The 16,920-nt window shown below is 39.1% G+C and overlaps 1 protein-coding gene across 1 annotated transcript in view; it reads left to right on the top strand.

Moving 5' to 3' along the window:
* TTC27 (tetratricopeptide repeat domain 27) overlaps nt 1-16,920 on the top strand; it is a 195,184-nt gene that overhangs the window by 121,092 nt on the left and 57,172 nt on the right. The window contains exon 13 of the mRNA XM_016948331.4: nt 9,890-10,117. Within this exon, the coding sequence (XP_016803820.1) occupies nt 9,890-10,117 (228 nt within the window). The remainder of the gene's footprint in view (nt 1-9,889; nt 10,118-16,920) is intronic.

The raw sequence follows: 16,920 nt of genomic DNA, 5'->3' as shown, positions 1-16,920 counted from the left end.
GCCAGCATTGCCCTTGGGAAAGATAATTTTGTTGGCAGAAAGAAGAGGTATAAGATCTCAAGGAGAAAGAATTAACTTATCTAACACAAAAATGTGGGATAGAATTTGAGGAAAGAAGAGGTCAGTTCAGACCAAGCAGGGTGACTGCTCTAGTGTTTCTCACCTTCTCTGGAAAGTTACACACTCTGGCCCTTCAGACCCATCTTGCAGTGAATAGAATATCCAGAACTGATGTTGGGTAGCAACAAGTTACACACCATCCACTATGTTCCTCATTCTTAAAAGAGTTGTGGTGGGTGGGAGTTGGTGGAGGAAATATATGAAATCCTGAGTACCCTAGCGTTTCCAAATATGAAGATTTTCCTGATTATGATTTCATTTTTCATTTGTATACAGATGCTTCTTGACTTACAATGGGGTTACCTCCCAACGAACCCATCGTAAGCTGGAAATAATTGTAAATCTAAAATGCATTTAATACACCTAACTTACTGAACGTCATAGTTTAGCCTATTCTACCTTAAATGTGCTCAAAATACATTAGCTTAAAGTTGAGCAAAATAATGTAACACAAAACCTATTTTGTAATAAGTGTTCTGTATCTTATACAGTTTAAAGTGAAAAGCAGAATGATTATATGGGTACTTGATGTACAGTTTCTACCAAATGTATATTGCTATTGTACCATTGTAAATTTAAAAAATTGTATGTCAGACCATCGTAAGTTGGGAACTGTTTATATTTATTTTGTCTTCTTTGCAATGGTTGCAGAATACTAGGTATTAAACTCTGGTAAATCATCACAATCTATACTATAGTATAGTTTGAAGTAGAATAAATATTTGTAGAATGGTGTTTTTAACCAAGCAGATTCTTTGAGAATATGATTTGATGTCTGAGCCTTGGATCCTATTTTCAGCGTAGGATACCTGGGGAGTATAGTATTTCCCTGTAATCCTTTTTATTTCTGTAAGATTGGTAGTAATGTCTCCTTTTCTTTCTAATTTTAGTAATTTGATTTTAAAGATTTAACTTTTGGTTTTTTGGTTTTCTTTATTATTTTTTGATCCTCTGTTTTTTAAATTTATACCCTAATTTTTATTTCCTTTCTTTTGCTTGCTTTGGGTTTAGCTTGCTGTTCTTTTTCTAGTTACTTTTGGTGGAAGGTTAGATTATTGATTTGAGAACTTTTTTTTCAATATAGGCATTTATAGGTATAAATTTCCATTGAATCAGGCTTTTGCTACATCCTGTAAGTTTCAGCATATTTTGGTTTTGTTTTTATTAATCTCAAAGTGTTTTTAATTTTGTTGTAATTTCTTCATTTCATTGATTATTTAAGAGTATATTGTTTAATTTCCACAAAATTCCTTTTGTTATTGATTTTGAATTTTATCCCAATTGTGGTTGGAGAACATACTTTCTATGACTTCACTCTTTCACATTTGTTGAGACTTGTTTTGTGGCCTGTCAAATAGTATATCCTGGAGAATGTTTATGTGCACTTAAGAAGAATGTGTATTCTTTTGTTGGCTGGAGTGTTCTTTAAATGTCTGTTAGGTCTAGTTGGTTTATAGCATTATTCAAGTCTACTTACATCTTTTGTGTAGTTATTCTGTCCATTTTTAAAAGTTAGGTATTGACATCTCCAAATATTATTGTTCAATTATTTATTTTTCTCTTTAGTTCTTTCAGTTTTTGCTTCATGCAATTTGGAGTTATTTTAGCTGCACATATATTTGTGATTGTTGTATCTTTCTTGATGGAGTAAACATTTTATCGTAAAAATGTGCCTTTGTTCTAACAATTCTTTTTTTTTTTTTTTTTTGAGATGGAGTCTTGCCTTGTTGCCCAGGCTGGAGTGCAGTGGCGTGATCTCGGCTCACTGCAGCCTCTGCCTCCCAGGTTTCAGCGATTCTCCTGACTCAGCATCCTGGGTAGCTGGGATTACAGGTTTACGCCACCATGCCTGGCTAATTTTTGTATTTTTAGTAGAGACGGGGTTTCACCATGTTGGCCAGACTGGTCTCGAACTCCTGACCTCAGGAGATCTGCCCGCCTCAGCTTCCCAAAGTGCTGGGATTAGAGGCCAGCACAGTGAGCCACCGTGCCTGGCCTGAGTTATATTCTTAATGCCTGTACCAGGGATTACTTAAAATAGTTGATTTTAAGTCTTTGTTTAGTAAGTCTAATATCTGGGCATCCTCAGGGATAGTTTCTGTTGATTGCCTTTTCCCTGTATAAACATACTTTCTTGTTTCTTTGCATTTGTTTGCCCCAGCTGTTATTTACTACCTCAGGCAGCTGCAAAATTAATCAGTCATTTCTAGTTGTTTTTTGAAAGACTTTTCACTGAACAAGCTTAGAATTAGGTCAAATAAAGATAGTCTTGCAAGTGAGCTTTTCCAGGGAATCACTAGACTGGGCATATGATGACAGTTTTCCAGAAATGCAGCTTTAAAGGTGTTTCAAACCCATTCTGCCCCCTCCAGTGGCTGCCAGGCCACTAGTTTTCATGAAGATTGCAGGCTCTTGGTATTCAAGGCTACTACAGAACTGGAGAAGAGGGGATTGGAATGGTACAAGTTAAAATGCCATGAAGCTTGCTCTTCTTACCAAGATTTAGCATTTCTCTTGAATAAATGCTTCCTGTATTATTGCAAGTCTTTGGTTAATTTTCAGAGTTCTGAAAAAGTTGGTTCTGACACTTTTGGCCAGTTTTCTAGTTATTTTGTAGTGGAGGGAATTTTCAGATGTTCTTATACCATTACATTTGCTACTGTCTGCCTGTGGAATAGTGTTGAAGGTAGAATCAAGTTCCTGCTTTTTAACTTAGTGTTTCTTGGGTTCTGGGTGGCCAATTGACTAAGAAATCTAAGCTTTTATTTCTTTCTCTCAAAAATGGGCATGTTAATGTATACTACTTGGAATTATTATAGGGATTACATGAGATCATGCATTTGAGAATCAACTGGATAAAAGCTAACCTATATGTTACTACCAAATGGAAGGATACATAAGTTCAAAAGGTAGAAATGGGGAAAAAAAAAGGTTTTATCACTTAGGCCTGTTTTATGGAAGCAGAGCCACTTTGAGTATTTTAGAGAATAAGTGGTTTACTAAAGGAGTTGAATCTTAACACAAATGTGAGAAGAGCTGGGGAAATGAAGGTATGGAAGAGGGAATCAGAAGATCAAGGCAAGAATCATTGACTAGTCCACTTGAAACATTGGCACAAGTGGGTAAGTCAGAACTTAAGGTAAATCCAAGAAGCCAAATACTTTCAGACATTGAAATGGGACCATGAAGCAGGGGCTTGTGGAGGGATCTATGGACAACCATTATATCTATATAGCTATTAACCCTGTGAGTCCACACAGCAAATGTCTCAGGGGCCTGGGGATGCTGTAGGTCAGCAGAGCCAGCAGTTGGAAGGACAAGGTAGACACACAGAGCATGGGTTCTGGGATCTGCAGAGCATCTCCACATCTTGTTTGTTACCATATTAGACCATGACAACTTTCCAAGAGTAAATGCTGTTGCTTCACTTCTGCCTTTCAAATCCTTGATAGATTCTCCTATGATGAACTCTAACATGAAATCAGAAGGAAAAGGGATTTTAGGAAACAGTTTCCAGTTTAAGGAAGTTGACATAGCATAATCCAGTACATATGACTATACAAGGGTTTAGTTGTTTAACTTGGGAATTTACTTATTTGGAAAGTAGCAACATACTAGCAGGTACAGATTATTCCATAGATTGTGTTACATAAAGAAGAGTTTCTGACATGGGGAAACTTTTTAAAATTTCTTCAAATGGGGGTTTAGATATTGAAGCATTCTTACAACATATAAAGTTAAATATTTAATTTAACAAACCTTGATTTGTTTAATAGATGAATTCCTTAGGGGTGATACATCAAATGGATTTTTATAAATTCAACATTTCCCTAATAACAAGTATTAATATCAGCTATATGATAATTTTTAATTGGTTTTCAGTTAACATTGGCACAGAAGTTTTTTAAATCTTAGTTTGTGTTTTGTTAGCATGATGTCATCAAGGCCATGGGATGGTGAGACAATCAAGGTCACTGCAGATTAAATTATATCATAAAGTCCATGTGGTTCTGAGGCAAGATAGGACAAGTGTACTTCTCTCTGTGCTGGTAAAAGGCTGCTATATCAGGTGTTGTCTGGTTATTGTGTAGAGAAAAGCACATATGCTGTATCAGTACCCTGCTTCCCATGTAATGATTTATTCCAGCAAAGAGATCATGTCCAGAACAGTAGCTGTAATCAGAGCCACCACTATGTTAAGTTTATCATAATCCATGACATTTTCCAGGACCCATTTTTGTTCTGCTCAGTTTAAATGGGTAGGTTAAACCACACACACACACACACACACACACACGCACGCACGCACACACATACACACAAGTTTTTGATAATGACACCAACCTCTGGTTTACAAGATATGTAGTGTTGCTTTGAGTTTACTCTTTTAATGAGAAGAGTATGTATGCTTCAGGGGCTTTTGCTTGGCCCTTTATACTGTAGTAGCACTTAGTAGAGAATATGCTGGTTGCTCAATGTATCTAATTCACTGTATACTCACAGTGAAGGGAAGAGAAGGAAACTAGAGAAATCACTACTAGATAGATTCAGGCCCAGATTACTGGGCCTACCATGGGATGGACAGACTTTCATTAACCCAACCACTCATCGTGATGATGTTTTGAGTCCCAAAGGGTTGACATTAAAGAGGTAACCCTAAGAAGATGGGGTATTTCTATTTCCCCAGGATACAATTATGTGGCTAATATTTATGTTTACTTCTTTGGAAAATACTAGGGAAGAGCTATGATATATCCTTGTTATGTTATTCCAGAGTCCTTCTGAATGGTATTGGCTTCTTGTTTATTTTTATCTAAAAGGCTGTGAGTCTTTGAAGTGATTCAAAGATAGGAACTGGGTGAGAGACAATGTCTTAGCATGGAGACTCAGGTCAGGCATCTGGTCTCCAAACCTAGAAATTTTTTTCTTTAATATTATACATATCAAGTTTGAACTTCATCAGCTGCCCATCTAGTTTGGAACTGAAGTTTCAGGATCAGTCAGTCACTACTTAAGATCCATGCTAGTCTGACCTAAATATCTGATTATCACTCTGGCCATGCTGATTGCAAATAACTATGCTCATCATGCTTCCAGGTTCAGTGCTATCAGCAAGTCTCTCCCACCCTGGGTTCTAACCACCCCCGTTAAAATCAGGAAGCCCATTTCAACAAAAGGACCTCTAAGCTTTTCCCCAGCTTACACGGAACATCTACCACAGCACTTTTCAAAAATGCTGGTTCTCCCATTTAAAATGTAAAAGGAATATCCTCTGGGCCCTGTTGGGGACATAGTTAGGGGTAGATGAGCAGGTTGCAAGTGATAAATTAACAACAGCCTTTTTGTTCTAAGTTATTGGATGCCTTCCTGTACATTACACAAAGGAATTTCTGGCATCTTAACTTTGTTTAGTTTTGGCCACATTTGAGTCCAGATTTTAGTCAAGCAGTTGAGCAAATAATTTAGAACCATCCCCAGCTGCTTGAGTTAGCACTGCGAATCAAAAATTTCTGATGAATATCTTAATTCAGCCCGATTTAAATTGTGATCCTTTTTCTCTCTGGTCTAGCATGGTTAGAATCTCTTTTACCATGTGGTCCCAAGGTTTTCCCCTGTAAATTAACAAAATCAGCTGTTCTTTTTGCATGTTGGTTTATTTTTATGTCTGAAGGCAATGAGGGATGGAAGGGTACAGTCATTATGGTGTCTTTAAGCAAAGTAGCACTAGTCTTATCAGATATACTCTGCTGGTATAGGAAACTTAGTAGATTTGGAGAACTTCTGTTATTTAAATCCTCCCAAATGTCTCCATTTAAATTCTTGGATCTTGCTCTTTCATAATCAGTGCCCTCTTCTGCTCCTGGCCAGAATGAAGTAACTGATACTAGACTTACCCTCTTTCTTTAAACAATGGTTGCAGTTCCTATTGCTGTGTAACAAACCTACTCAAAACTTAGTGGCTTAAAACAGCAGCAATCATTTGTTTCCCTCTCATGGTTTCTGTAGAACAGGAATTTAGGAAGGGTTTGACTGAGCAGTGGTCTGGCATCACTCACGTAGTTGCAATCAGATGGTGGTGGATCTCGGACACTTGGGGACTGGCTAGGCAACTCTCTTCATCTAATCTCAGGGTCTGTCAGTGGGATTTCTCCACATGAATTAGCTTGGGCTTCTTCACAGCATGATGACTACAGGGAGTAGTACTACTTACCTGGCAGCTCGGGACTCCAAGCGAGGATTCCAAGAGAACCACACAGAGGCTGACTGGCCTGTTATGCTCCAGCTTTGAAAGTCGCATAGTGTCACTTTTACCATAGTCCCAAGCCCACCCAGAGCAATCGCTAAAGAATATAAAATGATATATAACTGAAAGCCAATAGAGAAAATAAATGGGAGACTAAAGCATACTCGATTAATCCAATCAAATGCCTTTTTTTTTTTTTTTTTTTTTTTGGAGACAGAGTCTCTCTCTGTCACCCAGGCTGGAGTGCAGTGGCTTGATCACAGGTCGCTGCAACCTCCGCCTCCCACTCTGCCTCCCACGCTCAAGTGATTCTCCTGCCTCAGCCTCCTGAGTAGCTGGGATTACAGGCGTGTGCCACCGCGCCCATATTTTTGTACCTTTAGTAGACATGGGGTTTCACTATGGTGGCCAGGCTGGTCTCAAACTCCTGGCCTCAAGTGATCTGCCCACACTGGTCTCCCAAAGTGTTGGGATTACAGGCTTGAGCCACCGTGTGGAGCCCAAATGCCCTAACATTCACATAGAACTAGTGAAACTGGGCCGGGCATGGTGGCTCACACCTGTAATCCCAGCACTCTGACACTCTGAGAGGCCGAGGTGGGCAGATCACTTGTGGTCAGGAGTTCGAGACCAGCCTGGCCAACATGGTGAAACTCGCTTTCTACTAAAAAATACAAAAATTAGCTGGGCATGGTGGTACATGCCTATAATCCCAGCTACTCAGGAGGCTGAGGCTGGAGAATCGCTTGAACCTGGGAGGTGGAGGTTGCAGTGAGCAGATCGTGCCACTGCACTCCAGCCTGGGCGACAGAAGCAAGACTCCATCTCAAAAATAAAAATAAAATAAAAAATAAAAATAAATAAAAAATAAAAGAACTAATAAAACTGAATTCATTCTACATTCTAATTCAGCTATCCTATAGGAGCAGTATCTACCTACCTTTGATTTTGGCTTTTACCAGGTTGGTAGCTACAGGGAAAAATAAATTCTTTCAGATAATCATAGAAATTCCCTGGTTCTCTGACCTGGGGGATTTAAAACACTGAGTGTTGTTTGCTTTCTTTGAGCTGTCTAGTGAACTTGGAAACAGCCAACTTACCTCACAGTTGTTGTATTCCCTCATAATCTATCACTCAATACGCAAAGCCGTGCATTAGGTAAGTGTCTTAGTTCTGTTACTACACATGATAACTTAAGTAATTCTTTCATCATGGGATATCATGGACTACCAGTGTTTAACCCTCTTATGATCACTGCAGGCTTTCTGTCTTCAAACCCAACCAGATCAGATACCAATCACACATTTCCATTTGCCCCAGGAGTACATTGCCTGAAATCATTTCTATACCCAGTTACTATAATGGTCATTGTTTAATTACAGACCACTACAGTACACTGTAACTGGCTAAAGCAGAAAGGAATTTATTAGGTGAATTGGCCTCCAGAATTTCTGGGGTGACGTGGGTACCATACCGTCAGTATCGGGCTGTCAAGAGAAATGCCTTCAATCACGCAGTGAGATGATTTCAGCAAAAATTCTGCTGTGGCTATAGTTTGTGGTTGAATACATCTCTTTATAGGTGACTAGAGTTATAGTTAGATACTTTAATAGCTATTGTATTGATGTTTGAAGAGAGGAATTACATGGATTATATTCTAAAACTTTATGTTTATTTTGACTGGGACTTAAAAGTATTTTTTCTTAGAAACTGTTTTATAAATTCCAGTTTCACTTTCAGATTAGGTCTAAAAGCATACACAACCTGAACTATATCAGAATGCAGAGGAGCCAACATCCAAAGACACTTTTAGAAGTATAGTCTTCTTTTAAAAGAGTTCACAAAAATTAGACTGCTTAAGGAGTATAGATATGCCCAACCTAAAGAAAATCAAATATACAGACTTTCGGATTGCCAACTGATGTATGTTAGGGGCTTTAAAGTCTCATTTTAGCTGCTAAAGGATGGCTTTCCTGGATATGTACATCCATTTTGGCAATGGCTATCCTAGCGTCCTTGGCAGCACCACTGCTGTTTATGTGAAGGCGTGTGTGTGAGGATGCAAAGTAGAGCTACTACTGTGCTTCTCGCTCTATGTTGAAGTTTATCAGAAATGGGATGGTGGACATGGCGGTGGGAGGAAGTTGAGGAGTGGTGGCAACAAGTACACAATTAGCCTGAGTGATGAGGTAGCTCCAAACTGTGGACATATGAGAATAATGCCAAAGTCTGTGCAATGTATTGAGGATGATTTTTAATTTCTAAAGTGAATGGGCTGTCTGGAATCAGGTAGGTCTAGTATGAGCAAGTTTTATCTGTGAAGTAGGATGTAGTTTGATTAAGAGGTAGATTTTAAGCAATGCCTATTAAGTTGTATGTAAATTTAGATACAATTTAATAGACATTGCTAAAAACCCCTCCTTTATAAATTCCACAGTGATCCCAGGCTCCCCAACCATACCGTTTTGAAAAAGGAAAAACATGCTTTTCATTGCCTTTGGGTAGAGGTGAATGAAAGGTACTGCTCTAAAAAATGGTCACAGTGGCGACACCTGGAGCAGGTAGTGAGTCCACCTGATATCATTAAGTAAACCTCTCTTCGGTGCCTTTCCTTGAAGACCCCAGAGGGCCAGTGAAGCAGTGTTCCCCTTTTATTCCTTGTTCCTTTCTTTTACTTGCACCTTAGAGACATACCTCTTTTTATTACACTTCACTTTATAGCACCTCACAGATACTGCGCCTTTTACAGATGGAAGGTTTGTGACAACCCTGTGTCAAACAAGTCTGTCAGCACCATTTTTCCAACCACATGTGCTTACTTCATATCTCTGTGTTAGCATTTTGTAGCAATTAAGCTGTGCACATTTTTTTTTAGACAAAATGCTATTGCATACTTAATAGACTACAGTATAGTGTAAAAACAACTTTTTTTTTGTTTGTTTTTTTGAGTCAGAGTTTCACTCTTGTTGTCCAGGCTGGAGTGCAATGACTCAGTCTTGGCTCACTGCAACCTCCGCCTCCTGGGTTCAAGCGATTTCTCCTGCCTCAGCCTCCCACCCAAGAAGTTGGGATTACAGGCAGGCACCTGCCACCACGCCCGGCTACTTTTTGTATTTTTAGTAGAGACGGGATTTCACCATATTGGCCAGGCTGGTCTTGAACTCCTGACCTCAGGCAATCCACCCACCTCAGCTTCCCAAAGTGCTGGGATTCCAGGCGTGAGCCCCCACATCCGGCGAAAAACAACTTTTATGTGTGCTAGAAATCAAAAACTTTGTGACTTGCTTTATTGCAGTATTCACTTTATTGCAGTGGTCTGGGAACAAACCCGCAATATCTCTGAGGTATGCCTGTATTTATTTTGTATCGGTCCTCTTACTCAACCTGTGTCCTTGATGGGTGAAATAAGAAATCTCAAACGTTGAAAATAAAAATTTGGATTGTGTGAGATTAAAGATGTATATGTGCTAAAAAAAAAAATAGTTAATCACTCTTAAGCAATTTCATTATTTCTGTTGTTTCTAGGCAGAAGAAATCCTTAGACAAGAGCTGGAGAAAAAAGAAACGCCTAGTTTATACTGCTTGCTTGGAGATGTCCTCGGAGACCATTCTTGCTATGACAAGGCCTGGGAGTTGTCCCGGTACCGCAGTGCTCGTGCGCAGCGCTCCAAAGCCCTCCTTCATCTTCGGAACAAGGAGTTTCAAGAGTGTGTAGAGTGCTTCGAACGCTCGGTTAAGATTAATCCCATGCAGGTTAGACAACTCATAACCCCCTGCTGCTCTCAGCGCTTGTGCTGTTCTTTGGATTTGATCTTACAGAATGAGTACCCATTTTCTAACCTGATAACTGGTGAGTTTGTTTTTGACAGCTAAGAACTTAGTCTCTAATAGACTTTTTGCTTGTTGCAAACTTGCTTGTTGCAAAAAGTGGATAGGTTTTTTTTAATTCACTTTCTATTACTTTAACTTTCTGTTTCATTTTGTTATTTTTTTTTCCCTTATCTGTCCTTAACTGACATACAACTATTAAAATTAGGTACAATTTTGAGCGGATATGTTAGGAAGAAAATGAACAAGAGCCAAAATTGCAGACAGCATAGGACTTTGCAAGTATTTGCTGAAATCAGTAATGAAAGAAAAACCTTTATATAAATAGGATAGCATATAGAATGGATTCTTGATCATTTTAAGAAAAACGTGTATTTATGTACACACAAATAAATTTAAATGTTTAAAAGTTTTTAAAGGTTTGAAAAAAATAATGCAAAAGGGTCTGGATCTTTAAACTAAGTGACATGATAAATCCATAGGAGTGGACCTAATTTTGAGGGAAAAGAGATTAACCTTATTTTGTACTTAATGATATTCAGTTATCAGAATGTTTTATTATTAGAAATTGTCATTTTTTCTACCAAACTTTATTTATAACTGCCTTCCCATTTCACCAATCAAAGGCACATATAACTGTCAATCATTGCCGTTGAAAAACATGCACACTGATTTGCTGTAATCACCAGTTAAAATACTAATGTATAATTAGTGACTAATGTTCACCAAGCACTTACTATGAGCCAGGTAATTCATTAAGCATTTTGCTAGTATTCGAATCCACATGGTCTGATTCCAGAGCCTACACTGTCTTTTTTTCTTTAATTGTGGTAAAAAACATAGAAAAATTACCATCTTAACCATTTTTAAAAGTACAGTTCAGGGCCAGGCATGGTGGCTTACATCTATAATCCCAGCACTTTGGGAGGCCGAGGGATTACTTGAGCTCAGGAGTTTGAAACCAGCCTGGGCAACATAGTGAGACCTCATCTCTGAAAAAAATAAATAAATAAAATTAAATGAAAGTACAGTTCAATAGTGTTAAGTACATTCCCATTGTTGGGCAACCAATCTCCAGAACTTTTTCATCCTGTAAAACCAAAACTCTATACTCATTAAACAACTCCCTGTTTCCCCTTCGTTCCCCATCCTGGCACCTGCAACCACCATTTACTTTCTGTCTTATGATTTTAACTGGGTAACTGTCTTATGATTTTTACTAGGTAACTTGTAAGAGTGGAATCATACAATATTTGTCCTTTTGTGACTGACTTATTTCACTTAGCATAATGTCCTGAAGGTTCCTTCATGTTGTAGCATGTGTCAGAACCTCCTGCCTTTTTAAGGCTGAATAATATTCCATTCTATGTACATACTTCCTTTTGTTTACCCATTCATCTGTTGATGGATACTCGGCTTACTTCCACCTCTTGACTATTGTGAGTAGTGGTGCTGTGAACATGGGCGTGCCGAAATTGTCATTTTTGAACTGGATAACTGAGGGAATGCGTTTTACATTGAAAAAAATCAGAAGTGCGTTTTTTTATGATGGATTGAGCTAATTGCTTACTTTCCGAACTCTGGGTGGTGAATATAATTAGAACTTTCCAAATCAGGTAAAAAGCCTGGAGAAAAGAGTAGTACAGGTGTAAGTACAGAATATCAGCAGAAACTAATGGGTGTATTTGACAGCAAGGATGCTTAGAGTATACTAAGGAATTGGTTTTTGTTGACAGTTTTCTCTAAGTCAGTGGGGGGGTGCTCTAAGTCACTGGGGATGATTTTATCCCCCAGAGGACATTTGGCAACTTATGTAGTCATTTTTGGTTTTGACAATGGGGACGTGTGGGGATATGCTACTGACATCTAGTGGGTAGAGACCAGGATGCTGCTAAACATCCCATAGTACACAGCACAGCCCCCTACAATAAAAATTATCTGGCCTGTCATGTCACTAGTGCCATGGTTGAGAAACCCTCCTCTAACTTGATTATCACTCTGTTTTTTGGGGGGGCGGGGGGAGGGGTTAGTTTTTGGTTTTTGGTAGAAGGGAGAACTCACTCAATATTGTTTTTAAAATTTTACTTTTCTGAAAAACTGTATCATATCCTTGCATATCTTGGAAGCTTCTGCCTAAAGTTTACCCTAACTGCAGTTGCCTTATGAGTGGGGTAAGTGAGTTCCCTCGCTTAGCCTGCCACAATCTCAGTTAAATCAGTGCCAGGTGCCTCACAGACATGAATTGTTCTCTGCAGTGCACAGTCTGTTCTCAACACATTAGCATTATCCTTTTCCTTCTGCCTCGCTGGCAGCTCCTTCTCAGGCTCCCTTGCTGGTTCCTAGGGGTGCCTTAAAGGCTTAGTCCTTGGACCTTTCTTTGTCTGCACTTACTTCCTTGATTTCATCTAGTGCTGGAGCTTTAAGTTCCAACTATACACTGACAACTTCCCAGATTTTATTTTCACTCCTGTTTTCTCCCCTGAACTCGACGCCAGTACTTAACTGCTTACCCGATCTCCCCATTCCTCACTCCAACCTAACATTTCCAGTATCTGAAGTGTTCTCCCCATTCCTAATCCCTCTTCCTCCCAAGCTTATCCTTATCCTCATCCCTATAAATAGCAACCCCATCCAACCTTGGAGTCATGCTTAATTCCTCTTACGCTTATACCCCACATCTAATCGATCAGCAAGTCCTAGCAGATCTGCCTTCAAAATATGTCCAGAATCAGACTGCTTCTTACCACCTCCTGTCATCCTGGTCCAAATCCCCATTGTCTTGCACCTGATTAATTATGTTACCTCCTTATTGGTCTTCCTGCCTTTCTCCTTGCCCCTCTGCCTATTCTCAAAGGACATCCACATTTATCTTTCAAACGCAGGTCAGATATGGTAATACCCAGTCTCTTAATGGCTCTCAAGACTTTCCCCAGTATCTAGCTCCCGGCACTTCTTCCTCCTTCCTCCAATTCTGCCCTTTTCTCACCCCACATTGCCCTCCTTGTTCTCTGAATATGCCAGGCACATTCCTGCCTCAGAGTCTTCCTCTTGCTCTTTCTCTGCCTGGAATGTCCTTCTTCCAGATATTTCATTCAAGTCTGCTCGAAGGTCACTTTCTCAGAGGGGCCTTCCATGATCATTCTATTTAAAATCATACCCCTACCTTATACTCCTGATTTTCCTTCCCTGCTTTATTTTTTTCCATAGTACTTATGTATAGCTTACTTTTTAAAAAAAAGTTCTGTTTTGTCTTCACTAGAATGCAAGGCCTATTAAAGTGCCTTGTACTTATCAGATATTCAATAAATATTTGTTAAATGGGTGAATAAATAGTATCTTCAACTACTTTTTTTCAGTCAAATATATACTAATTGTCTGCCCTGCACATAGCACTGAGCCAAAGAATGAAGACATAGCAGCAGGTCAGCAGATAGTCCCATTTGTACCATGGCAATCTAGTGAAGCAAACACAGACAGAACCAGCTAACAATATGATGCAACAAAGAAAAACCTAGCAATTTATATGTAAAGCACCAGTTATATAGAGGCCAAAGAGAACATTTCTACTTTTGGTAGACAATGAAGAGAGGATGTTGGAGGCGGCTTTGAAAGACAGGTAGGACTAGAATAGGCAAAGGAAGTGCAGTGGTGGGGGCATTCTAGGCAGGTGAAGAGTATGAGCAAAGCTCTAGAAACACAGAGAGAAGTGTGTGGGGGTGTGTGTGTGTGTTGGGGGAACAGAGGTTTGGTGAAGAGGTTAGTTTTTTAGGGTAGAAGGAAGTAGGGAAGTTACAGTGCGAAACCTAGACTGGAGCCAGGCTGTGAAACATCTTCAATGTGAGGCTAAACTGTTGGGTTTTTTATTTGACAGATAGCCATTAAAGGGTTGATTTCTTTGGAGCTTTGTTTTAAATGAAGGAATGTGGTGTGTAAAGAGGTAATTCAGGAATATTGTTTTGGCAACACTGGCTATAGGAGATTCTAGATGGAGGCTGAGTTAAGAGACTGTAGCAATAGTTTAGTTTTTTGGGTTTTTGTTTTGTTTTTTGAGACGGAGTCTCGCTCTCTCACCCAGGCTGGAGTGCAGTGGTGCGATCTCAGCTTCTCAGCTCACTGCAACCTCTGCTTCCCAGGTTCAGGCGATTCTCCTGCCTCAGCCTTCCAAGTAGCTGGGATTACAGGCACATGCCACCATGCCCAGCTAATTTTTGTATTTTTAGTAGAAACGGGGTTTCGCCATGTTGGTCAGGCTGGTCTTGAACTCCTGACCTTGTGATCCGCCCGCCTCGGCCTCCCAAAGTGCTGGGATCACAGGCGTGAGCCACTGCGCTCAGCCCAATAGCCTAGTTTTTAGCCATGGCAATTCTCAGTGTGGGAGGGGCAATAGGAAGGAAGGGATGAAGTGAGGGAAGTCACAGGGGAGAACTTGACAGGGCTTGCTGGTCTCATTATATAATTTAGAATTAATTATTTACGTAGACAAAGAAATGACAATTGCTCAAAGCAGAGTCACAGTATAAACAGATGTTATGTGAAAATATTTTGGAGCTTCTCATATGGATCCAATTCAGGCGGGCGGTAAACCATGCCAAAATATGCAGGCATTGGATGCTATAATTGTACAGAACTACTACAAGATACAAACTTGAACACTATATACTCATTTTAATTGTGAACCGAGGTTGAACTGTCTGGAGGGAGAACGCCTGTATGCTATGTTGTCTCCTTTAAGACCTGCAATAAAGGGAAAATAGAAAAATGGAATTAAAAAAAATTCTATCCTCTTTTTTAGACATATCCAAAGAATTAGGTTAAATAACAAAATTTAGGCAAACCAAAGTGGTATTTGAATGGCTTCTGCACCTCTTAATAACTTTCTAAAGTCAAATTGGTATAAGAGTAGTTGTATCTGGAAAGGGTTAGGGGGAAAAAGGCTATTGTCCATCTTTTAGATTTAAGCGCATTTTAAAGTGAGAGCTTAAATAAAAACAAAGAACTTCTATAAAGTGAGTGAGAGCTCAAGTTTAAAAAATGAGAGCTCCTATACGAAATAGAGGGGTTTGGTCTTATAACAGGGATGGGATGCAAAACTAAATACATTGTCTATGGTGCATTCATTAGAGAACCAAAAGACATGTACCACTTATATTTACGCTTTGGAGATTGCTAGCTATTGTTCACTTATACCCACTTGTTTCATTTTTGCAAGTGACTTCTGAAACTACTTAAATTCAACCTTAGACTTCTGAGGTTTGCGGGATAGTGAAAGCTGAAGAAAATGGGAGGGAAATCTGACCAAATCTCCCAGGCACAATTTCCCAGGCAGAGGCTAGAATTAAAATATACATTCTTATTCCTATTCTTAGGTAGTTATTATTCCTGTTAACACTCTACTTTTATGCAAAAACGTAAAAACCAAAGAAATTACTCAGCTATCAAACCAGTGTGTTTAGCACTGAAAAAGAGAAATATTATATCCTATCAGTTTTTCCATCTCCCACTTAACACACATACAGTTTTCCTTTACTTTTGTCAGTCTCTTCTACCTTTTTAAAAATTTATTTTCCTTAAGCTCCTCCTCAGTCAACCAGTCACTCACCTTTGTGAGATTATATGATACTGTGGACAGTATATGTACAAGCATACCACAGAGATACTGTAGATTCAGTTCCAGGCCACCGCAGTAAAGCGAATATTTTAATAAAGCAAGTCATGCGAATTTTTTGGTTTCCCAGGCACATAAAGGTTGAGTTTATGCTGTAGTCTATTAAGTGTGCAATACTATTATGTCTAAAAAAAAAAAAATCATAAATACCTTAATTTAAACCTACTTTATTACCAAAAAAAATGCTAATGATTATCTGAGCCTTCAGTGAGTTATCATCTTTTTGCTGGTGGAAGGTCTTGTCTCAGTGTTGATGGCTGCTGGCTGATCAGTGTGATGGTTACTAAAGGCTGGAGTAGCTGTGGCAATTCCTTAAAATAAGGCAACAGTGAAGTTTGCTGCATAGATGGACTCTTCCTTTCATGCGAGATTTCTCTGTAGCATACAATGGTGTTTGATAGCTCTTTAGCCACAGCAGAACTTCTTTCAAAATTGGAGTCAGTCTTCTCTAACCCTGCTGCTACTTTATCAATCAAGTTTATGTAATATTCTAAATCCTTGTCATTTCAACAATGTTTACAACATCTTTATGAGGAACAAATTCCATCTCAAGAAACCACTTTCTTTATTCATGCATAAGAGGCAACTTCTCATTTCTTCAAGTTTTATCATGAGATTATGGCAATTCAACCACATCTTCAGGCTCCCTTCTAATTATAGTTCTGTATTTCTGCCACACGTGTAGTGACTGCCTCCACTGAAATCTCGAACCCTTAAAAGTCATCCATGAAAGTTGGAATCAGCTTCTTCCAAACTCCTATTAATGTTGATGTTTTGACTTCCTCCCATGAATCAGGAATGTTCTTACTGGTGAACATTAGAATGGTGAATCCTTTCCAGAAGATTTTCAATTTGCTTTGCCCAGATCCATCAGAGGAATCACTATGTATGGCGGCTATATACCCTTATGAAATGTATTTCTCAAATAATAAAACCTGAAAGTCTAAATTACTCCTTGTTCATGGGCTGCAGAGTGGTTGTTGTGTTAGCAGGCATGAAAACATTAATCTCCTTGTACATCTTCATCAGAGCTCTTGTGTGACCAGGTGCTATGTCAATGATC

This window comes from Pan troglodytes, chromosome 12 (assembly GCF_028858775.2).
Source record: "Pan troglodytes isolate AG18354 chromosome 12, NHGRI_mPanTro3-v2.0_pri, whole genome shotgun sequence".
Taxonomy (NCBI): domain Eukaryota; kingdom Metazoa; phylum Chordata; class Mammalia; order Primates; family Hominidae; genus Pan; species Pan troglodytes.
Note: the sequence above shows the minus strand (reverse complement) of the source record. Positions and strands in the feature narration are given on the sequence as shown.